This window comes from Canis lupus, chromosome 15 (assembly GCF_048164855.1).
Source record: "Canis lupus baileyi chromosome 15, mCanLup2.hap1, whole genome shotgun sequence".
NCBI lineage: Eukaryota > Metazoa > Chordata > Mammalia > Carnivora > Canidae > Canis > Canis lupus.
Window position 1 is genome coordinate 24,830,064 of NC_132852.1, and position 25,850 is coordinate 24,855,913.

Here is a 25,850-nt window from a genome sequence, read left to right on the forward strand (position 1 = left end):
ATGACAAATTTAACTCTAAGCTATTTCCTATTGCTTGAAAAATTTCAACTGAAACAAGTTCAGAGCAAAGGCAATACTTTTCTTTGGTTATGAGGGGTTTTACAGGAAAAAGATAGGAGGGCAAAAAACCCAAATGGTTAATTATTAATAAATGTATTTGCAGGAATATCTAAGATTCAGTGCAGCTCTAAAGGCTCAAAGGATTCTGCATAGGATTGAACACTGTCATTGAGAATACAGTGTACTTTTAAAAAGCAAAATAGAAAAACCCAAAGAAAATACACATACCTAGAAATTATTGTACCATGATGCAATATTATTCCCCATGACTGTGTTAATTTTGGGATCTTTTGGAATCCAGTTATCCCCAAAAAGGTCTTAGTGATATCTGGCAAATATTATGAAGTATTCCAAGATTTCCTCAAATTACATGTGGGTTACTTAAGAAAATGTTAAGAGAATCTGCAGACCTCGTTGACCTAAGCTATAAAGTGGTAGTAAGTCAAACACTGCCAGTACCTGGGCTCCTCCCTGCAAAAAAATTAGAAATTACTGAGGCTGCATTACATAGCAAGAACCTGATGATAAAAATAGAGCACCACAGAGATAATAATTTATAATTTTAGAAATCTTTTTAATAATGAGCTGACTTCTAATGAATGACAGAGTTAATTTTCAGGTTTGTCTAATTCCTGGAATCTTTGACTCTGAAAGCTAAGTATAAGAAAAAAATTTACCAAGCTTAGTAAAGCTGAGATATACATAAAAATAGATAAGTCTTAAAAGAATATTTTTAAATTGGGTACCTGCTTCTTCCTTTTTCTTCTAAAGACCAAAAATGATGGAAGCTTGGCTGTGTCTTTGGAGAAAGTAATATACTTCTTATTCCGCTTAGTTCATTATAGGCAGTTTATCCTATGATTTACTATTTTTTTTGATATCCAGAAAGCCTAAATACATGGAAGCTATTTCATATATATTATTTTAAGCTTCACTAAACAATTTGCCAATAAAGAATTTCAATAAGAGTTTGTTTTCCACAGACAGCTAATGAGGCATAATGAGTAAATTCCAACACCTGACAAAATATGTGAAAGTAGATGGATGATGATTTTGTGAAGAATCAGGACACAGACTGCTACGAAAGAAAGAAAATCTGCGTGAAATCATATGAAGAAAAATTCACGCATCATATTATTAAGATCTCTCTCTCCTAAAGACTATTTCTAGCCCTGTCCAATTTGGATTAGACAGCATGAGTGTTTTAAAGGAAAAGCGCCAGTTGTCTTCTACTAAAAGTTGGCTACTCTGACCCCTGACTAGACTCATAGAAATGCTTTTTAAAATGTGTTATCTTTTTGTGGCTATTTGTTCATACATTTACATAAAGGAATTAAGAAAAGTCATATCTGCCTATGCTTTCTTAGTGCTCCTGAGCATCTTGAATATGAGACATCAGTCTGGCAATGAAAAGCATTCCTTTTCATGTTATTATTGAGCTGGGGAACAGTGGGAAGTTGCCCAAATGTGCACAGTTTGGTTTGCTTGGTAATTTGTTCCTTGACAGCTCCATCAAGAAAATGAATTTCATTTTGGCCTCTGCAAATGCTCACTGTAATGAAGATTTCCTTTGAAACTAGTGAGCCTACATTTGAAGAACTGTATTAAGTTGTGGTCATGTCAATGTTGTTGTTTCTGTTCCAGTTGTCTAATTCAGTTCATAAGTGGTTTGGGGGCACTTTCTACTTGCAAATGTGACTCCTTGAGAGTAGGCTAAGACACATTAAGATTTCAAATCCTGATAGGGTGTTCAGATTCCCAATGTCTCCGTTTCACTGACTTACCATATTAGCAACAAAGTGGGTCAATGTGGAAATGTTCTTTTCTTGGTTCAAATGCATTCTTTCTTCTTGCAAGAGTGCATTTTAGAGAGCTGAAACTTTTGAATTAAAAGGAGATTATTTTCCCCATATCTTCTCTTCTTTCCCACAGTGTCTGAGAATATGCCATGTGGTAGATATTCCACATATATATGCTTTAAAGCAGTTGTAGAAGGAAAACATGACGTAGAAATTTAATGTGGGATGGGTAATTAAGAAGAAAGACCCTCAAGGAAACCAAAACAACTGTGGCCACCTAAGGAAAGGGAAAAATAAAGTGGCAGTACTATTATGTTTTCATTTTCCCTTCCATTAAATACATAGAACCTGTATGAAGGTGTTTAAAAACAGCCTACGAGCCAATCACGTGTGTGTGTGCATATATACTTATTTTTCAAATTTTTATCTATGTATATGTATGCATATGTATGTCTATGTATGTCACCTGTGTTCTGAAAGGATAAAATGAGATATCTACACTTAAAGTTTTAAGGGGTTGAATGAGAAAAGTTGCCATCTTTCCAAGTACTATGATGAGGTGTCCAGGAGAAGTTGCAATATAATGCAATGGAGAATTCCTCTTTTCATATTCATTTACTCAATTAAGGTTGTTTGCATCTAATTTTCTGTATCCTAAAACTTCTGTTAAGATAATATTTTAGAAGGCTATAGCTAAGAGGATTACCAAGAATATTTATCTTGACTTGCAGGAGTTCCTAAAAGGGTCAGGGGAGGAAAAAGAGCCATTAAAAAAAAAATCACTGAAGAATCTGATAGAAAACTACAGGACATTTTTGGCCCAAAAATGAATACCCAAACTGGCACCTTTATTGTGCTAATAGAAGGAAGAAGATATATGTGTACTTGTCAGGGGGTGATATAGTGAGTGGGGAAGAGAATACAGGGAATATTTAGGTCCTATTGGATATATTGCAGAGGAAATGCAGACATATTTACATATCAACTTAATCTTAAAATTACTTCTCTGGAACATATTAAAATTTAGATTAAATGTAGGTTATTATTTAAGATGCTTTCTGAGATTCAGAAATTTTTCTTTATCTCAAGCAAATAACACAGAATTATAATAATTTAAGTTTTTTAGCTATTTCTCCTATTATTTCCATATTTCTAAACAATGATTACACTATTTTTTTTCCATTTTAGACATTTTCTGTTAAATTTCTATTATAGAAAATGAAGAGTTAGCTCTCTGAGACTATTCTTCCCAGCATCCCTAACCCTATCCCCTATAAAAATTTTATGCTTCAAAAAATAGTTGCTTTCATAATTTTTTTATTAAGTCCATATTTACTGCTTGCAGTATTTGGCTATCCAAAAATTTCGTAGCTAAGCCAGATAGTGTACTATGATTATATTTCCTTTCTTTTACAAGCCTGTTTCTTGTAGATAATAATTGATTTTTAGTTTTCTATATAATTATTACTACTTCTTTCATCTAATATCATCCAACTTTATTATAAATTCTTCTCAATGTGATCATATACCTCATATAATCAATTATCTACATGTGTGGGTTTTTTTTTTCCTTAGAGACATTTCTTGTAGAGAACTTTAGGGTTTATGTGAAATGATTGCCCACTAAGTCTGTAACATAAATTTTATCCTGGAAAGCCTATTCCCTGGTTTTTGTGTTGAATTGCTGAGTCCCTTGTTGCCATGTCTTCTTCATTTTATTTATTCTCTTATTTGGGTGGAATTATACTTCCAGCAGCTTCTTCAGCAGATGAGAAAAATTTTTAAGGCTCTTCACATAATTTTAAGGTAGAAATAATTTCCCATCAGAATTTTGAAGATATATTTGACTGTCTTGTTTCCAATTTTGCTATTAAAAAATCCAATAATATTGAGATTTGTAATAAATAATATATAACCTCTTTTCTTTCTCTCTCTGATAACATTTACATTCATTTGCTTACCTCTAAAGTTCTGAAATTTCATAATAATGTTTCTTAGTGTGTTCTATTTTTATTTCTTGTATCACTGCATACTACACAGATTCCCTTGAATCTGAAGACAAGTCTGTGAAAATCTGAAAAAAAAAATTCTTTTTAGGGACACCTGAGTGGCTCAGTGGTTGAGCATCTGCCTTTGGCTCAGATCGTGATCTGGAAGCCTGGGATCGAGTCCTGCATCAGGCTCCCTAAAGGGAGCCTGCTTCTCCCTCTGCTTATGTCTTTGCCTCTTTCTCTGTGTCTCTCATGAGTAAATAAGTAAAATCTTTTTTAAAAATTTCTTCTTAAATCTCTCCCCTCAACTTTCTCTGAATGCATTCAAGAAATGTGATTCCTCTCCAAGATGTCAAATGGGTTTTCAAGTTGCAGTAATTCTCTGGAGTTTATTGTTGCTTCTGCTATCTTTCCCAAACAGGTGATTTAGAACAGTGAAACTCTGAACCTCAGCTCTCATTTGATCTAGAAGTCATGGAGGCAGGAAATTTACCACAGAGGACTTTATTTAGGGGTTTTCTCCTCTGAAGCATTACCTAATGTTTCCATCATCCCACACCACTCACTGTTTAAAAAGAAGGAAGGAAGGAAGGAAGGAAGGAAGGAAGGAAGGAAGGAAGGAAGGAAGGGAAGGAGCAGAAGGAATGCTGGAGGGAGGAAGGGAGGGAGAGGAGGAAGGAGGATGAAAGATGGAGGGAAGAAAAAAGGGAGAGAGGGAGAAAAGGAAGGAAGGAAAAGAAAGAGAAAGAAAAGACAAAAAGAAGGAAGGGAAAGAGAGAAAGAAAGGAGAGAGAAATTGATGACCATCTGCTTTATGTTAAACTTTACATGGTATTTGTGGCATGAGAAGACTTTTATTTTTCTCTACATGAGTTTCTCCTTTTTAAAAAGATTTTATTTATTTATTCATGAGAGACACACAGAGACAGAGGCAGAGACAGAGGCAGAGAGAGAAGCAGGCTCCATGCAAGGAGCCCAGGGCAGGACTTGATTCCGGGACTCCAGGATCACGCCCTGAGCCAAAGGCAGGTGCTCAACTGCTGAGCCACCCAGGCGCCCCTACATGAGTTTCTCCTATAAAACTGTAAGCTCCTTTAGGAAAGGTGGAATACATTATTTAGATTTTTATTCCTAATGTTTAGCAGAGTCTTTGAAGAAACAAGTATTGAAGAATTGATCTTGGCCAGGCAATGTTGCTGCCAGTTCTTCAATACCGCCCATTCGATTTCAGCCACAAGTGCTTTATTTGCATCATGTTCTCTCAGACTATAGAATGAGCAGTGGTGGGATGCCTGGGTAGCTCAGAGGTTAAGCGTCTGCCTTTGGCTCAGGGTGAGATCCTGAAGTCCTGGGATCGAGTCCCCCCCGTCAGGCTCCCTGCATGGAGCCTGCTTCTCCCTCTGCCTGAGTCTCTGCCTCTGTCTGTGTCTCTCATGAATGAATAGATAAAATCTTAAAAAAAAAAAAAAGAAAAGAAAAGAAGGCAATGGTGATTATCATTGGGATCTCCTTCTCTAAGGACAATTACCAAGCCAAAGTACATAGTATGTGTTTATTTCAGAAGCAGGTGCAAAGGAAAGCATGATTGTTTGATATGAGATATAGGTCAGTGATTCTCAAACTAGAAAGTCTCCAGATATTGTCATTTAGCATAATAATGTTTAATTTCATTTAAGTTTAAAATACTGGGGCAGCCCAGGTGGCTCAACAGTTTAGCGCTGCCTTCGGCCCAGGGCCTGATCCTGGGGACCCGGGTCGAGTCCCACATCTGGCTCCCTGCATGGAGCCTGCTTCTCTCCCTGCCTGTGTCTCTGCCTCTCTCTCTCTCAGTCTCTCATGAATAAATAAATAAAATCTTTAAAAATATATACTGTTTAGCATAAAATGCCAATGTTAAGGAATGGTGTTACAAAATGAACTCAAGTAATAAACTTGAAATTCATTCGTGTTTAAACATTTTATGCACTAATATTACAAAAAGCAAATTTGGACATTTTACAAACATTTTCCAGGACTGTTACATAATTAGAGGTATATAGAGTCTCTTGTAATATTAATATAGTGGTGTTTGAACACATGCATTTAAGAAGTGAAAAATCCCCATGGAAATTCACTTCATAAAATCAACACCCCACAATGACCTACACTTTTCCAGATCCTTCATCCAAATCCTCAGGAGCTGAGCTCATTCTGAATGAAAATGCACAAAAGGATTATCAAAAAAATGTAATGGAAATTTGCAAAATAGTCAATAGTTAGAAGTACAGTTAGAAAGAGAGCAATCTGGTGAGGAGACTGATAGGGAAAAATCAGGTCTTTTACAAAGACATCTCAATATTATAGGATGGATTATAATCAATTCAGATGATTTAGAAAATGACGCCAATATGCTCAGATGCAACTGACAATTATCCAGTACTCCTTCTTAATACTCTGTTCAGCCATTAGATCGTGGAGGCAGATTTTATCTTATAAATAGAATTTAAATAGGAAGTGTGAATAATGAAGTTTGGAGAGAGAACATTTTTAAAAATCTGTCAGACCATAGGATATGGAATGAGCACTGAAAATGTAGAGGTGATGGTCACAAAGATAATCAGGATAATTATGTCTTTAAAAATATAGACACTATGCATTTACAGGAATGATTTGGAAGTGTTCAAAGAACCTAAATGAGCAGGACAGAAGGAGTTAATGCTTCAGTGTGTACACTCTACCTAATTTACAATCTCCCTTTGCAACTAGATGGCTTCAGAACTTGTTGAAGTGTCTTCCTTTGACATTATAAAAACACTAACCTATTTGCCAAAGTGGAGTGAAATAAATTAATATGGGAAGGTCCTAAGGGTAAAACTTTTATGTAATCTGTCCCCCAAGGAGTTAATAAAACTCCATTTCTTTTTAGTAAAAAAAAAAAAAATGAATCCAGAATTTAATCTCAACTTAAATGTAAATGTGGCTTAGGAATTACACAGTAATACCACTTGGCATTTCTTAAGTTAGCCTGCTCTCTCTCTATACTGGATAAAAATAAAGAAAAGAAAGCATCTAAAACAGAACCGCCCTATTACAACCCAAATTTGCCCATGAAAGCAGAAATTTTCTGGCCTGCGTCTATGCGTTTTTTCCACTTTCCGTAGCCTCCCACACTATAATGACTTATGCATGGAATTCAGGGACTTTATATTTTCTTTTGAGTGCAAAATGAATGCCAACATGGAAAATGTGCAGGCTGACCATTTTCAAATGGTCACAGACCTTTGAGGGAACCAGATAGCATCCAGAAAGATATTTGGTCAGGCTAGGGTACCAAATTCTAGTACATGCCTTAACTCCGCTGGTCTTCACAGGATGGGAATATTTACCTTTCTGGCAAGTGCTTAGTCAGAATAGCTTGAAATTTTTGGTAGGGATTCAGAAGCCTTTTCAATAGACTGAAGTGACCCAAAACCAGCATAGCAGTTCATCTTGTTTATGGCTGAGATCAATAAGCCAATCCATTTATGTGCTGACATTTCTTGTGTAGAGGAAAAACTAGAAGTGTCTGCTCTTTGAATGGGATTTTTCTTTTATGGTCCAATAATTTGGTTTCATTATGGAACAACATTTGGATTAGTCCTTTTTTTAAAGTTCAGTTTACCTTGGTATAATTTGTTTCCTTGAACTAAGGGTTTGAATAATTCAAGGCAAAAAAAGGAGAAGGCTACCTGGAATGTGTTTATAATCTACCTTATCTTAGGGCCTGGTTTCCTGGTTTACTTAGATTTTTATGGCCAAATTCTAATAGACGTATACAAACTAAACGCCTTAGAAGCGAAAAAGAATGCTACTGAAATTTCTGAAGAATTGTACCAATTATTTTTACCATGTTCACATCTTCTTTTTGGTTCACTGAATTCCTGCATGAGGAGTTCACATTTTATACATACTTAAAGCTATGTGGAGCAGGGCACCGGGGTGGCTCAGTGGTTGAGCGTCTGTCTGCCTTTGGCTCAGTTCATGATCCCGGGTCCTGGGATGGTGTCCCACATTGGGCTCCCTGCAGGGAGACTGCTTCTCCTTCGGCCTGTCTCTGCCTCTCTCTGTGTCTCTCATGAATAAATAAACAAATAAAAATCTTTAAGCTAGGTGGAGGGGAGGGGCACAAGTAGAAACTCATTCCATGGAGACAGTGAAGTTTGTTGGCTACCTAGTTAGAAACAGGACCTGGTTTGAATCCTGGTTTACTTCCGGGATATATGACCTTGGGCAACTTATTCAATGTCTCTGAGCTTCAACAAAATGAGCTTGCTAGCTAGTGGTAGCAGTGATCCATGAATGCAAATGTATTTATCCTAAGGCATGGTCAATGGTGTGTGTTATACTTTCTTGTGAATTGTGTGTTAATAGGAGCTAAACTAGATTATTCCATGTTTCTTAGTCACTCCCTGGAGTAAATACATCCTGGTAGTTTGGGATCTGTATTAGCTTTTTCCAAACTAAGACATGTGCTGTCTCTATAGCTCATGTCGTGCATGAACAGTTCCCTGGTGGCCTCTGCTGTGATTCAAACCAAACAGCAAATAGATCTTTGTAAGATCTTGTGTTCACAAAAGTGGAGCAGGAAAGCATGTATGCGAGAGCAACAGGTTTCTTCTGGTGAATTTTGTTAAGTACTGCAATGCAAATGTGTTCTTAATGGAGTTTCACACATTCAGTACTTGGATCGTCATTCATTAATAGGTCAATCAATTCAGCTGCATTTCAAGTGTTGTCAGTGTTTTTGACCAGAAATATTAAATGCAAAATTTTGTTCTAATACTATGCTACTTCTTAAAGAAGTAACATCATTAAAGCTAAGGAATAGAAGCTTTTAAAATCTCTTACTTAATCTGTTCATAGCACAGATTAAATGTGCTCTTTTCTAAGATGTATTTTGGTTTGTTAATGATTATCTTGAACTATATACATATATTTTTTTAAAAATTTAATAGGTGGTGAAATGACAAAACGCTCTCTTCTTCGACCAGTGGATATGAACTCATCTTTCATCAAGTCCCATCTCCTTTAGTCTCATATGGAACATATCTCTCTATCTGTTGTCAAACTACGATGACATGTCTGTAGCTATCAGAAAGAGAAGCTGGGAAGAACATGTGACCCAATGGATTGGGCAGCCTTTTAATTCTGATGATCATAACCCAGCATGTCATCATGGACTAGTAGCTGACAGCTTGCAGGCAAGTATGGAAAAAGATGCAACTTTAAATGTGGATCGTAAAGAGAAGTGTGTTTCACTACCAGACTGCTGCCATGGTTCAGAGATGAGAGACTTTCCTGGGAGGCCAATGGGTCACATTTCAAAGGAGGTGGATGAAAATGACAGCCATGAAGATGAAGATCAGTTTCTTTCTCTGGAGGCCAGCACAGAAACACTAGTACATGTTTCTGATGAGGATGCCGATTCTGATCCATATATTACAGATGATAAGCAGATTTTAACTACCCAAGGACATAAAATATCAGACCAACATAGCAGCAGAGGAGCAGGCTCCTTAATAAAGACACTGCCCATCATGGAAGGTAACCAAAGTAACTCCTGGAGAATGGCTGGTGGAGACTTAGGACTGGTAGAAGAAAGGGGAGAGAAAAAAGTTACTGACATTGTAAGCAAAAGCCTGGAGCTTTGTAATGATATAGGTTTAAGTGAAATAAAAGATGCACCTCACATAAGTGCATGTGACTCTTTGACTGTGAAAGATATTGTGCCTGAGAAACAATTGTTTAATTCTGCTGTGATTGCTCAGCAACGGAGGAAACTTGACTTCCCTAAAGATGAACATGAAAGAAACACCTGCAGTGTAGTACAGGATGAGTTCTTGGCTGCTCCTTGCACGGACAGAGGACTGCCGTTATTAAAAGCAGATTCTGGAAGCTGCCTTCTGCAACCTCCTTCCTGCCCTAGTGGAATGTCAGCTGAAAATGGCCTAGAGAAGAGTGGTTTCTCAGAACATCAAAACAAAAGTCTCCCAAAGGTCAACTCAGGAGATGGCATGCAGTGTTTACACTTAAAGGAAACTCTGGCCACCCAAGAACCCACAGATAACCCAGTCAGGCTTCGCAAAAGAAAGGTAAGACACATGCACAGATTATCTGGCTTTTGGGATTTTATAAATATCCTTGTTGCCATCACTTAGTATTTTGCAAGGATTAATGACATGTAAATGCTTCTTTTGCCTTATATTGTAGCTGTATAATTCAAAGAATATCTTATTGTACAAATCATCAAAATATACAAAAACTAAAATTTATTAATAACCTATTCAGTTCACTAATAGAATTTATAATAGTTTGTGAACATTGTATTTTGGAATTGTGTTGATGACAAAATTGGTTTCATTTCCTCCTTTTGAAATTAAATAGCCACCAGATAGCTCATAGGTCAAGGCATATCAGAAGAGTGTTCTCTAACTTTTAGAAAGACAGAAAGTCACAGTATTTACTTTATTTAATGTCAATTATTTGGGATTTTTTTTCCCTTTTTTGTTTTTTTTTATTTTTTCCCCTTTAAAAGTATGTTTTATCATAATTAAAGTGCTATGAATCACTGTGAATAATGACTCTTTTCACATACAAAGGCAACAATATCTCAAAATATGCTGATAAAATTTGAAATAATATCTTGACACATTTGCCATCAATAGATGTATCAATCTTTCTGTAACTCTTAACCAAAAAGAGCCAATAGCTGAAATTATTTTTTCATGCCAAACTCCCTTTGACTAATCCTGTAGATGCCATACTCCTCTAAAAAGTTTCTAAGTGAGAGAAGCAAAGACTGGGGTTACATGAAGCATGGTTTAGCTAGGAGACTTGGCCAAAGTTTTCTTATCTTTGGGATTTTCTCCAAATTTTTCCAACAATGTAGTGCTTTTGAATCCTAATGTAAATACAAATATAATTTCTTCTGTAAATCCAACATGGTCATTGGTATTGAAAACTCCCTGCAGATTGGACAACATCCTTCTCCATCTTTTGATAAAATATTAATTCTTCATTGCAATTCTCCTAACATAAAACCAGTGTTCTTAGTTCTGTTCAACTAGGGCTATTGGCAATGAGGAAATAAATAATCTCTAACTCAGTGATTCAAAAAAAAAAAGTCTGGTTTCCATAAACTGTGGTTTTGCTAACAAACTAGATCAGTTTGGTTTAAATGAAGTCAAAGACTTGACAGCAAAGATCAGTGTGCTTGAACTATATGACAACAGAGAATTCCATGCTTCTGGCAAACTCTTCCTTATATATTGTATTAAAATATTAATTCTCCATAAAGTTGTTATGATTGGCATGCTTGGGTCACTTTTTCAGAAATGTGCATTTATTCTATCAAATCTGTTGGGAATGTAATAATGACATAAGAAATTATTAACTGACCTATGACACAGCTCCCCTAAAATAAGACAAACCCTGCCCAACTGCCGACAGAAACATTAAACATTCCAGAAACATATGCTCACCACTTGGACATTTATATCAATACTAAGAATGCTGGAAAGAATTTGCTCTTGGACATGTCGCTATAGCATGGTTCCATTATGAGAGCTGTAATTATAACCTATTTACAAGTTCTAACTTAAATATTCTATTTTAAGCATTTCGTCATTCTAAAGTGTTATGGCACTGTCTGGTGGAATATTTGCTTTGACTCTACAGCATTTGGGATGCTTTGTAATAAGAAGATTAAATGCAGAATTTCAAGTTTAGAATCTACTCTGGAAAAGTATGATTATGGGAAGCACTTATAATCAAAGTCTTAAGGAATTTCTGTTCTATTTTATACTGAATGAATATTAAAATATTTTTGAATTGGCAACTAGCCATTTTAGAACTTTACCAAAGAATATGGTAAAAAAAAATCATAAAAATATATGGGCAGAGATATTCACATTATATGTTATCACAAAAAAAGAAATAACCTAAATTTCCATCAATAAAGAATGTTTAATTACTGTCTATTATTGGAATGCTACGTAGACATTAAAAAGATAGAGTGAAATCCATGTGCATTAACTGAATAATGCTCATTATATGGTGTATCTGGGAAAAGGCAGTGGCAAACCACTTTGTATAGCACATACCAATCTTGTTTGACAAAATCTGTGTATATAGATATAAATATTAATAGGGACAGGGGTATAAATCTCTTTACATGATTAAATAAGATGATGAAAATTCTGACTAAATAGGCATAAAAGGTTAATAGCAGTTACTTTGAAAGAATGGAATTAAAAACATACTATATGTTGGCAAATAGAACTTGAGTAAAAAAAGGTAATAAAATAAATAAATAAATAAATAAATAAATAAATAAATAAATAAATAAATGTATAGAAGCAAGAGATTCTCACCTTTTATCCTATATATTTTTTATGAAAGTTGGTAAAATTATGGATGAAATGCATACAATGAACAGAAGTACAAAAACAAAGTAATATTAGATACATAAACTATTTGGAGTATTTTCTGCATGGCACAAAATGACCCTTTATATAATTATTATGATTATCATCACTTCCATTAAATGGAAACAAGTATTTGTAAAGTCTTTCAAAATATCAACAAGAGTTGCAATCAGCTACTCCATTCCTAATGCCAGTGAACATCACTTAAAACAGGTAAACTTCTTGGAGAGACACACAAGCCACATTTTCACGTCTAAGGTATTAGGTACTAGATGCTGAAATGAATTTGCTTAATTGTCTATATCTGTAAAACTATTCATCAGCCATGGTGACAGCTTTAAGATTAGTGCATGGAAGGTGATGTAGAATATAAGCTAATGAAATTTTGGTGAGAGAACTTTAATCAACTTATCATCCAAAGGCCATGAGTAAACCAAATCCTTCACTGAATTTATGAGCATGACTTTTTTTGAGGGGTAGGGGTCAGGGTATAATCAAGAGTCTAAGACTTGGGAAAAAAAATGAAAACTAAAGTAGAGCTTCTAAGAGTGATCCTCGGAATGTACTGAAATAGCACTGTACTAGAGATATCATTGTACTCTAGATATACATTATCACTCCTTGAAACCTATAAATCTTGGCAGGCATTCATTGTTTTGCATGATGTATTTCTTGTTGTTTTCCAGTGTTATTTCTGGCCACCAAGGATAGCTACACATATATTTATTAAGAGTCTCAAGAGAAGAGGACTGCATTTGTAGTGTATATAAATATTAACTTTTAAGCTAATAATTCTAAATATGATGAAATATATCATTAAATTGAAGCCACTGAAATCAAAGGAAAACCAAGTAGATTAGGAGCAGACATTAGCAAATGAGTCAGAAGGCCGTGTGGCATATGACTTGCGCTTATAGAGCGTGGGTGGGTCTTTGGGGTAAGGCAGCTGGTTAAGAGCAATTCTCAGAGACAAATTCCACAGAAATCTGGAGGAGGGAGTCAGTCTAAGAAGTGGTCTCTTTAAACCAAATGAGATGTGAAGATGGAAAATATGTAGGGAAAGACTTGAGGTTAGACTTTTTTAAAGAACTAGTGTATTTGTTCTTGATGGTGGTTAGCTAATTAAAGAGAGTCCAACATTCAGTCCTCTCTAGAGACTATTTAAATTGTTCCCAAAGTTTTGCATAACCATAATAGTTATATAAATGTATGAACATATTTTTATTTGCTCACATAAAACATAATCCATATTACAAAGCAATATAAACTGCAAAATCTTATGCAAAAATGATCTGAGCCTTGAGAAGACACCTAATTCCATATTCAAACAAAAATCTCACATGCCAACACTAAATTAAACTGTATCTTTTATGCTGTAGTTTTGACTGCTATTGTAGAAAACCAGCATAAAAGTGGCTTAAACAGTATCTTTTTCTCATATACACATAATAGGTGAGTATAGATAGTTCTGGACTAATATGTAGCCTCTATATTTTCAAAACCCCTGGCTCCTTTGATCTAACTGTTCTACCATTTTGATCCCTTATCAATTTTAAAGTCAATGGGAAGAGTTGAAAGTGCAGGAATGAACACACCCCTGTGTAAAGTCAGTAGCCAGAAGGGACACACTTCTTTTTCTCTCATATTTCATGTGCTAGAATTTAGTTCCATGACCACACCTAGCAATAAAGCCTAAGAAATTGAGTCTGTATTCTGGGTAAGCAGGTGTCTGCTAAAATTTCTATTATCAAGGATGAAGGAGAAATTTTATATTGAGTGATAACTCATAATATTAAATATGTTAGGAACAACACCCTACCATAAATTTATTCCAGTGTATAACCACATATTGTGAAAGGAATAAACAGTCTGCTATATGTTCTGTGGCATTTTCTATAATTTTTAAAATTTAATTTCACACTACAGAATACCTTTCCGTGGTAGGAAACAATTCAAAATGATGATGACCAAATGCTACACTTTTTTTATGAACCCCCCCCAGGAGCAAAACATTATACTGTATATACTGTACTTTATCTCTGGGCAAATGTAATACATTAATTAGAAATGACTGATAAAATCAAGTATTTTCTCCTTACCCTATCTCTAAAATATGTATAAATTCAGTAAAAGTTCACTCATATTTGAAATGACCTTCTCATTCCTTTCTATGACCTTCTTTTTTTCTTTTTTTCTGTCTCCTGAATGCCTCTGTGGGAGCCTTGTAGCATGAGGAGGCTGTCATTGACCGATGGGTGACATAAAGAACATAGTAAATTATGCAGAAGATAGAATGGACTGAGATAGGAAGCCAGCTGGAAGAATATAAAAAGGAAGTAAAAAGTTGTCTAAGAAATAAAAACAAAAGGATAGTTAAGTTAAAGCCCTAAGATATGTTGAATGAAAACAAGGACTAGTGGAATAATTAGAGATTGTTAATAAGCCTAGTATCATTTGATGAAGAGAGAAGGAATAGAAAGCAAAAAAGGATATATAACAGTATGATTTTATACTCAGTTCACATGGGTTTTATTTTTATTTTTTATTGGAGTTCAATTTGCCAAAATATAGCATAACACCCAATGCTCATCCCATCAAGTGCCCCCCCTCAGTGCCTGTCACCCAGTCACCCCAACCCCCACCCACCTCCCTTTCTACCACCCCTTGTTCGTTTCCCAGAGTTAGGAGTCTCTCATATTCTGTCTCCCTTTCTGATATTTCCCACTCATATTTTCTCCTTTCCCCTTTATTCCCTTTCACTATTTTTTATATTCCCCAAATGAATGAGACCATATGATGTTTGTCCTTCTCCGATTGACTTATCACTCAGCATAATACCCTCCAGTTCCATCCACGTCGAAGCTAATGGTGGGTATTGGTCATTTCTAATGGCTGAGGAATATTCCATTGTATACATAGACCACAGCTTCTTTATCCATTCATCTTTCAATGGACACCGAGGCTCCTTCCACAGTTTGGCTATTGTGGACATTGCTGCTAGAAACATCGGGGTGCAGGTGTCCTGGCGTTTCACTGCATCTGCATCTTTGGGGTAAATCCCCAGAAGTGCAATTGCTGGATAATAGGGCAGATCTATTTTTAACTCTTTGAGGAACCTCCACACAGTTTTCCAGAGTGGCCGCACCAGTCCACATTCCCACCAACAGGGCAAGAGGGTTCCCCTTTCTCCACATCCTCTCCAACATTTGTTGTTTCCTGCCTTGTTAATTTTCCTCATTCTCACTGGTGTGAGGTGGTATCTCATTGTGGTTTTGATTTGTATTTCCCTGATGGCAAGTGATGCGGAGCATTTTCTCATGTGCATGTTGGCCATGTGTATGTCTTCCTCTGTGAGATTTCTGTTCATGTCTTTTGCCCATTTCATGATTGGATTGTTTGTTTCTTTGCTGTTGAGTTTAATAAGTTCTTCATAGATCTTGGAAACTAGCCCTTTATCTGATACGTCATTTGCAAATATCTTCTCCCATTCTGTAGGTTGTCTTTTAGTTTTGTTGACTGTATCCTTTGCTGTGCAAAAGCTTCTTATCTTGATGAAGTCCCAATAGTTCATTTTTGCTTTTGTTTCTTTTGCCTTCGTGGATGTATCTTGCAAGAAGTTACTGTGGCTGAGTTCAAAAAGGGTGTTGCCTGTGTTCTCCCCTAGGATTTTGATGGAATCTTGTCTCACATTTAGATCTTTCATCCATTTTGAGTTTATCTTTGTGTGTGGTGTAAGAGAATGGTCTAGTTTCATTCTTCTGCATGTGGATGTCCAACTTTCCCAGCACCATTTATTGAAGAGACTGTCTTTCTTCCAGTGGATAGCCTTTTCGCATGGGTTTTAAAGACACAGTCTTGTTGAGTAGATTGTATTGTTTTTAAACTTTGTTTCTCTGGGTTGAGGATTAGAGATGGCAGAGAAAAATCATTACCTGGTGGAAAGTTGGCATGCAGATAACACAAGGTCTTCCCAGCCATATTTTAGCTTGATTTGTGTTCCAGGTGAATCTGGTAATTTTACAAGTAACTCATTTTCGTATTCTTAGACCACTGAAAACTATCAAATTATTTTATGCCACTTAAACAGATTATTGCCTTATGACTAGAAAGCCAAAAACATACTTGGAGATATTTGGGGCTCAAGTATTTTGCCTCATTATAAACACAAATAAACACAATTCCCCTAAAACCACGTATAAATGCTAGGAAAAAAACTCATTTAATTATATGATAAAGGATAACGTCAGATACGGTGTCTGATAAAACCAATCAGTAATAAATATTGAGCATTTTCAGTATCCCAAGCCCTATACCATGTATCTGGTACACCACCATGAGCCAGATAAACTGTGAAGCAGTTATGTGAAACACTGTTGGAGTTCCCAAGTAAGACTTTTGTTTGACTAACATGTAAGGCTAGCCCCAAGGGAGAGAACAGTAGTGGTAGAGAATGAGAGAAGGGGTGGGGCACAGGAAGAGGAGGAGGTGGAGGAGAGAGAGAGAGAGAGAGAGAGAGAGAGGAACAGAGAGAAGGATAAGTGGTGATAGGATACCAAGAAGTCCTAGTTAATTGCCAGGAAAAGCAACAATACAATTCTTTGACAAAAAGTGGGTTTGTAGCAGGCTGGAATCAGAACCTTTTCCAGCACGATGCAGTTATGGTTATCTCCAGCAGGAATTTAATGAGGAGACAAGGAACATGAATTTGACTCCAGTGATTACAGAGCAGGTGGAGATAAATTATTGTTATTATAGGTTCACATGAGGAGCTCTGCTGAGTAGAGCCATCTCCACCCGGCTGAGAGGTGAAGCCCCAATGAGCTTGTATTTCAAGATTCTCAGCTAGTGTCACTTGGGGGGAGGACTTTCCCAAATTTCCAAGCCAAATTAACTGCTTGATTCTATCTTTACTCATAGAAGATTTATCTCTTTTATAGTGTTTACTGTCAAATCATTTGATCCCACCCTTGCTAACTAAAACATAAGCTTAGTGGGGGCAGTTTTGTGTCTGTAGCCGTTCAAATGTGTGCCTATTTCATTCAGCCTGGTGCTTAGAACTCTATTCATAAATGTTTGAATGAATGAATATTTCTGTCATGGTAAAGGATTTATTTACAGAAGACAAAATCAGGTGTCTAGAGCACAAGTATAAAGACGCAGAAGAAATGGAACCATACAACCCAAATCCGAAACCAGACATCTCATTCTTTGTACCATAATCTCCTCTTTATGCTCCCTACTGGTTCTGTGCTAAAACAGAGCATAAGGGAAGGGGGAGAAAAGAACTATATAAAATATGGGTCTCTGAGGCAACCTTCAAGTTATTATTACTGTTGGTCTCAAAATAACTAATTAATTGTAACTAATCTAGGACATAGAAATCTGAGGGAAAAATGTTACTCAGAATCCTTAGTTGTTTCCAGAGAGGAATAGGCAAAAGTCAGTGTAGATGAGGAAAATATTAGAATATCCATTCACGTTTGTTTTTAATTTATCCTTTAATTTTATACATATTTTATAAGATATATGATATATTAATATAAAAGTATATATGTTATAGTTTATAAGTAAATAACATACACACACTCCTTGAGGAGCCCATGACCAAAAATGTTCGGAGGACATTGGTTCAGAAATTCTCCAACTTCTCTGGTTCATGTCATTCTGAAGAAGTTGGGGATAGAGTGGAGGGGAAATGACAGGAAAAATAGAGTAAGAGATTGAAAGACAAATGAGTAGTAGAGATTAAGAGATTTGTTTAGAAAATGTCAGACGATAGTAAATTTCTTTGTAGTTTATATTGTGAAAACCACATAACGTAGGGAGATTTGCTGTCAGGTGCCTCTAAGGCAGAAAAATAGACTCTGAATGAAAGCAATTAGATCTGGATGTTTCTTGTTCCAGATATTTTTTTTTAAGTAGTTATGATGTGTAGCGGGCTTCTGATCAAGCAGTGATTTAGACCCAAATTGCAAATTTACATTATTAGTAACAAGATCATTAATAAATCCACATTAACCCAACATCAGCTTTTATTGGAGCAAGAATTAATACACATTTATGATGTTATTTTAAATAATTAATGGGTATTTCAGAGCCAATTGCACGTTAGAGGCTATCGTAATAGTGAAACTGATTTAGTTTCTTCTTCATGGATTTCTGTTACTATAAACCAGGACCAACTTATTAATCTTTTAATACCAACAAAACCACCAAAAGTTTTGGCTTCCTCCCTCAAACAAATGCCAATATCCACAAAAGTTGGGATAACTAACATAGCCTACAGAACAGGGCCCTGCCTCTGTTATCTGGGCACTAAATGCAGTGGTGCCAACAGAATCTGTTCACTTCCTGGCTCATATTCTTAGAAATAAAGTGCTTATCCCCATTGCCAACAAGATGTCTATTCCACAGATAATGTTCTAACTGTCAAGAAAATTATAGTGCTACTTTAGAGATAACCTTACAATTTTCAAAGGAAACATAAGCAAATAGGAAAATACACTTTCACTTTTTTTCAGTTCTGTCTACATTGCCACAGGAATGAAACTAGTAATTAATGAAACTCTTGAATTTAGGGTTCTATTTTTTTTTGAGCCACTAGAACTTGAAAAGGATTTTATATACATTAAAAGTTAACCTAGAGGTTTTTTAAAAAATTGAAATAGCATTATTATTGGGTCTAGAAAATGAATGGCTTGATCTGAGTTTGATTTTCTAACTGAGAGAATAAGCTGGTGATGAGGAGAAAGAGCACAGTACAAATTGCAGGGTGCCATTTAAGCTTTGTACAGCTTATATGTCCCTAAAATAATGGAGACAACATTCCCTACACCACAAGGTTGCCAGAACATTAAATGATACAGAAAACGTGATTAAACAAACTACCTAGTACAACTCCTGTAACAATCCATTTTTTACCAAAACTCAAGGTCAATTGACAGTTGCATAACTGAAAAATTGCAGGCAGACTCTGTACTCACAGCACAAACAGCAGCCAGGGTCAGTAGCTACTCTAGTTGTAGATTTCTGGAGTGCTGCAGGTCCTATGATAAACCTCCACACTGTCTACAGTATGGGTATACACAGAACCAGATAATTAAGCCAATGGACTCTGAAACCAAGCTGCCTCTCTCACTTGTAGCTTTGTAATCCTGTATGTTATTGATTTTCTCTGTGCCTCAGGTTTGTTTGTTTGTTTTCATCTGTATAATGGAATACTTCACTCTGGTGTTAGGAAGATTGCATGTTAATATATAGAAGTAATTAAAACAGTGCCTGACACATAGACAATAACAAGGACTTGAGCTATTAGTAGCAGTAGTTGTTGTGGTCTGCTGTTTGTTTGACTAAATTGTCCTTGTTCTAGATCTGAGAGTAAGCTGAACTGTCTGGGAATAGGTGTGGGGAAAGACTGACAAGTTTTTTTTGTTTGTTTTTTGTTGTTTTTTTATAATTGATTCATGAGATACATAGAGAGAAAGGCAAAGACATACGCAGAAGGAGAAGCAGGCTCCATCCAGGGAGCCTGATGTGGGACTTGATCCCAGAACTTCAGGATCATGCCCTGAGCCAAAGGCAGACACTCAAATGCTGAGCCACCCAGGCATCCCAAGACTGACAAAATTTAAGAGAGGATTTAGAAAATAAATCAACCTTCATGGACATCTTTGCTACCTAAATATCATGACAGATTAAATCCTGTAATATGAATCCATTGACTAAATAAATATTAAGTGCCTTCCCTTTCCCAGCACTTTGTCATGTGTGGTATAAGATCCAAATAAAAAGCATATGTACATCCTTACCTAAAGGAGTTTACATATTGAAAGGGCAATATAACATAAATAACAAAATATTCCATTAAATTGACTTTAATAACCTTTCCTTTTAGAACCTAATATAATGAAAAATTTGGAGTCACAAGTACAGTAACATCATGCTTCAACCTAACCCAAGGTAGAAAATATTAAAATCTATGGAGCTAGAGCATTACAGGGTAGGAGAGGGACTCCATCCCTGTGAGGAAGTCAAAGAAGATTTCACCAAGTGATGCCAGAGCTGAGAGAATGAAGGAGAGGAATCTCTCTGTCCCTACTTTAACTGTTCTTGAGAAGTAAAATTTTACTGTTTTTAAATACATACATTTCAATGTTAGGGAGTCAGTGAAATAAATACATCAAGAAAGCTATTTGGTAAACAATCACTTTTAAATGCTAAGATGTGCTTTGCAAACTATTTCATGGTGATATAAACGTCAAAAGAGGACAGTACTTCATATGCCATACTTCAGCTTAGGCAAAGCAGCTTTCTGTTTCCAAACATAGATTTTTAGCTTCATAACTTCTGGGCTCACTTTGCGATAGATAGATGATAGATAAATAGATAGATAGATAGATAGATAGATAGATAGATTGATTGATTTCGACATACTAATGAGTCCTGAACAAAAACTCTAGCTGTGTTCATTTGCTCCCACCTAGTATTTGATTAGTTTGCAGAAAAGTGAAATGAAGAACATGGACATTTGATTGATGACTAAAGCATCATTGGGAGGTGTACTCACAAAATGGTTCAACTATAAAATGGTGATGAGACTGTGATTCTCAATAATTTTCATACGCTCATAGATATGTAAGAATCATCCTTGGAATGCTACTCATTAATGTTCTTATGATGGGCAATCATAGCAAGGTGATTAAAAAGCATAATTGACTAAAACTATAAGTAAAAAAGCAAGAGAATATGGGCACTGGGTGGCTCAGTCGGTGAAGCATCTGCCTTTGACTCTGGTCATGATCTCAGGGTCTTGGGATCGAGCCCCTAAGCAGAGAGCCTGCTTTTCTCTCTCTGTGTTTGTGCTCTCACTTGCTATCTCTGTCTCTCTCTGTCTCTCTCTCTCTCAAACAAATAAATAAAATCTTTTTAACAACAGCAAGAGAATAATTCCTGTTTGTTAAGAATTTAATTCTAATTATGAAGTTTCACATTCTACTCACATATTAGCCTAATCAACAATTGGAAATTTTCCTGAGAGTCACTTTGAAGTGGTACCAAAGGTATTTGACAGAGTATAACAGAGGAGAAATGTGCTTCATGAATACCTGATAAAAGGTCAAATTTCAATTTGCATCTTCCTCCAGTTTAAATAAGAATTTTTTAACAATAAGAGCCCACAGTCTCTATGAGTGATGTGAATTTTCTGATGGTCAACAATGTGTGCTGAGGACAGCACCCTGACCATGCCGTTCATCTTCTGTTGTTACACAGTGAAAGATTGCTGCTCACACACTCAGTGTGCTGATGACAACCTTCATTTTTCAGCACCATTATTTAAATATTGTTTACATTAAGTGTCAATTTGCACCACAAAATCCATTTTATGAATTTTTGAATGAGTGAAATCTTTTCTTAAGCTATGAGGTGTGTAAAGCCTATAGCAGGAATACTAAAGATAAAATAAATTTACTTAACAAAATATTGCATATGTATATACACATATAAAATAATATGTATAGTACATATATAAAACTTTCATACCTATATAAATTTATTTGCAACATCTGCAATCATCAAGCGCAATCTGAAAGGCAGTATTTGGCTTCCTTCAACAATGTAGTCTTTATTGAGACTTGGAGTAGAGGATGTGACAAAACACAGAGGAACTAAGTGGTTATGACCACAGAGACATTTGCATGTTGGCTGGTGGTGGTCTATTCCCACATGTTTCCAGGGGAGATGTAAAAGGAAACCAGATGCAGGCAAGGCCTCTGTGGTAAACGTCATCTTCAAGGTCTATGGACTATTTCTCACCTCTCCACCCTCCCACTAAGAGCATAGGGAAGGGAAGTGGAGTTTGGCCAACACAGCAGACCAGTGCCCACATTAAGAAACAAACAGTTGAGCTCTTGGGTACAGAGTTATTTATCACAGTATGCATTTGCCTTTGGGTATGAGAACTTTAATTTTGATCCATGTCTCAACAACATCCCTTGCATTTTGTCTTCATTTTACTGTAACATAGTAACATGATGTTTAACGTCCTATCACATCTTCCTTTACCCAACAAGCCAGACGTTGTCCACTTGACTGTTGTAGGCAGCATCCTACAAATATGGGATGGGACGCAGAATTTGCTTTTCATAGGTTCATGGAATGTTCCAGCTGGAAGACACTTTAAACATCCTTGCATTTCACTTTAACTGGAATAATGTGTGTGTATTGACAAGGCCAAGGAGCTATAATTTAGAGTGTTAATAGTGGTATGTCCTGTTACCAATGTAAAGTTGCTTCCCCACGGAGAAGATGCTGAGTTGCATATTATCATGGAGAAGCTATAATTTAAAAGTAATCAGAAAGAATTGGCCAACATCAAAATGTAACACAAACCTAATATTAAGGTTTTTTTGAACGATGAAAGGAAATGTTTTATCCTTCTATTTCAGACATTTGTCCTCTTCGTGTGCAGAAAGAAAAAAAAACCACAGCTTTAAGAATTTAACTACCATTTCAGGTATCTACTGACAAGAATATGAAATAAAATTTTGAAAACTGAAAAGAAGATGAAGTAAAGTTTATTTTTCTCAGCTTCTCCTGGTTTCTAGCTTTATACTAAAAAGTTACTCTTTCCTGAGGCATGAATTTTCATTTAATTCAATTATTCTGTATTCTTTCCCTGTGATCAGCATAGACTTTTATCATAAATATTATCTCTATCCACTTAGAAGTTACAAAGTGGTTTCTCTCAGATGTCTTCAATGTTTGGGTTGAAGCAAGATAAATTTTAAACAAGCTGAAAAGTATTTCAAACAAGTTCCATACTGTGAGCAATCATTAAGGAGGCAAGGAGAGAAAGGAAATTAGCCAGCAGATTTCAGTATAATCCTCACCCAAATTTTTTAAACATATTAGTGATTATGTAAAACACTGAATTTTTATACTTAAAATTTGACGTAGACTAGAAACAAAAAACATGCTAAGCTGTCCATCACCCTATTCTGGGCAACCTAAAATGGAAATAAATCTATTCAATCACATGCAATACATTACGGTTATTGTAATCCAAAATTTCCAAACCTGACCACCTAGATCGTTTATTTTATTAATAGAGAATAAATAGGCAGTAGCCAAATTGCTTACAGGAAGCCAATTGATTATGAACTTTAATTGCTAACTTTCACATAAATCTTTTCATTTTTAAAAAGGGGACCAGATTTACTCAGGAGATGTCAATAGATAAGTCACTCTGCTGATATGATGACTTATGTATGTGAGCTGCTGCCCAATATTTGTGCCTCCAGTATTCCCTTCTTTTTTTTTAAGATTTTATTTATTTATTCATGAGAGACACAGAGAGAGAGAGGCAGAGACGCAGGCAGAGGGAGAAGCAGGCTCCATGCAGAAAGCCTGACGTGGGACTCAATCCTGGGTCTCCAGGATCACGCCCTGGGCTGAAGGCAGCGCTAAACCACTGAGCCACTGGGGCTGCAGTCTCCAAGAAGGAATCTGTACACTACTGTTATCAACATACACTGAAGTCATGTAAAATCCACTGTTTATGATGAGAAACTAAGATAAAATATGGTGAATAATAAAAATGCCCACATTGAGGTTTCCTACATAATATGAGGGTTCATGGAAGAAATATAAGAGTCAATCTCTACTAAGAAGCAATAGTAGAAGTGTGTTAATAGGACCTAGGAACCACTGCCTGTTGGAAGGGAATGTATTTAGTCATGCCTAACATACCAAAGAGGTGTAGCTAACACGCTTAGAGCGAATAATAACCTTCAATAGGGATTTTTGTTGTTGTCGTACCGCATTTCAAATCCAAGGAGTTATCCTTGACACAGTGTTTTCGAGTAATTATTACCATTTCAGCCACTTAACAATAAAACTTGATTCGGCAAGAATTATTAGCAAACTCACAAGTATTTTCCCCTGTCCTGGGCAGTGGACACCAGTGGACACCCAAGTGAGAAGCAGCAGTCAGATTTTCCCGAAGCGCACTACTGTTTGCCCTGAGGGACTGCTTATATTCAAAGTGACATATTTACCTTCTCCTAAGGCTGCCGCCTCCGTTCCTTCTGCACAGAATTCCACTGCCACTTTGATAACACCCTTCTGCATTCCTAACCGTCTCATGAAACTTTTTGAAACCAAAAGAACTAAACAGGTGCATATAATTAAGAGTGAGTCATAAGGAATATCCACCCTCCCAAATGTGTAGTCCCACTTTTTCACTTAAGAAGGGGTTTAAAAGGTCAAATTTACTTTGAAGCGATGCAAATTAAAGTATATTCACAGCTCTAAGAACTGAAAGAAATCAACCCATTTGTAAAAGATATGCTTCAGAAATTCCAAATGTTTGTTTAAAACTGTTGCCAGATCCATATTATCACCCCTTCTCCCTCCCTCTCCATTTCTTTCTCTGTTGGCAAGTCATAGTGGCAGAAAGAAAGCTCAGATGAAAAGTTGAGAGCTTTGGAATCTCTCTTCGCTTTAGAAACACTGTAGAAATGCACCTGTGAGCTTAGCTGTAACTAACAATACTTATGAATATAATATTTCTACATCCTCAATATTTCTCTTCCCTAACCCCTTAATCCCCTCACCATCTCTTGCTCAAATTACTGCAACATCATCCTGATTTCTTTGGCTCCAGTCCTAAACCCCACAATTCTGCACTTTATGCTGCACTCCAAATTATCTTTATCCAGTCCACATCTGTCCCGTTTTCCTCTGTAGCTTTAACATTTCAATATGCTGGACAAGGATTTCAAGGACAGTTGCGTTCTGGGCAACTGCTCACCTTTGTAGTCTCTTCTGTGCCACACCTCATCTCACCTTTTATAGCCACATTAAACTCCTGTCAGTTACCTAAATTCGGAATACTCTCTCTCTCTCTCTCTCTCTCTAACCCAGAAAGCTCCCCCAGCCCATCTTCCTACCCCAGGCATTCCTCAGGTCACATCTCACAGGTCACTTCACTCAAAATCTTCCCTGAACCCCTCAGACTGAATTGGGACCTCCTTCCAGGTGTCATATGTGCATGCTATCACCCTCTGTACCTACCCTAGCATAGCACTTAGCGCACACTGTGTTGGACTTACCTGTTCACTTATCCATACTGCAATGGTTGAATTGTCGAGGCCCCCAAAAAGCATGTGTATATCCTAACCTGGGAACCTGTGAATGTGACCTAACATTGGGAAAAAGGGTCTTTGGAGATGTAATTAAGAATCTCAAAATGAGATCACCCTGGATGACCTGGGTGAACCCTAGATCCAATGCCAAGTGCGTTACACAAGACAGAAAAGACAACAGACGGAGCAGAAGGCCATGAGAAGATGGAGGCAGAGATTGGAATTATGCAGCCAAGAAACACCTGGAGCTGCCAGAAGAGGGAGAAAGCAAGGAAGGGTCCTCTCACAGAGCCTTCTGAAGGAGGATTGCTCTGCCAACACACTTTGATTTCTGGCCTCAGGAGCTGTGAGAGAAAAAAGTTCTATATTTGGCAAGGTATTTGGGTGGCTCAGTCAGTAAGTGTCTGACAC

At 36.5% G+C, this 25,850-nt stretch overlaps 1 protein-coding gene across 10 annotated transcripts in view; it reads left to right on the plus strand.

The window, feature by feature from the left end:
* DLC1 (DLC1 Rho GTPase activating protein) overlaps positions 1-25,850 on the plus strand; it is a 493,356-nt gene that overhangs the window by 88,679 nt on the left and 378,827 nt on the right. For all 10 annotated transcript variants that reach the window (XR_012007573.1, XR_012007574.1, XM_072776234.1 and 7 more), the window contains one exon: positions 8,824-9,960. Coding sequence is in view for 8 of the 10 variants with exons in the window: in XM_072776234.1 (XP_072632335.1) it covers positions 8,947-9,960 (1,014 nt within the window). In the remaining 2 variants the exon portion in view is untranslated. The remainder of the gene's footprint in view (positions 1-8,823; positions 9,961-25,850) is intronic.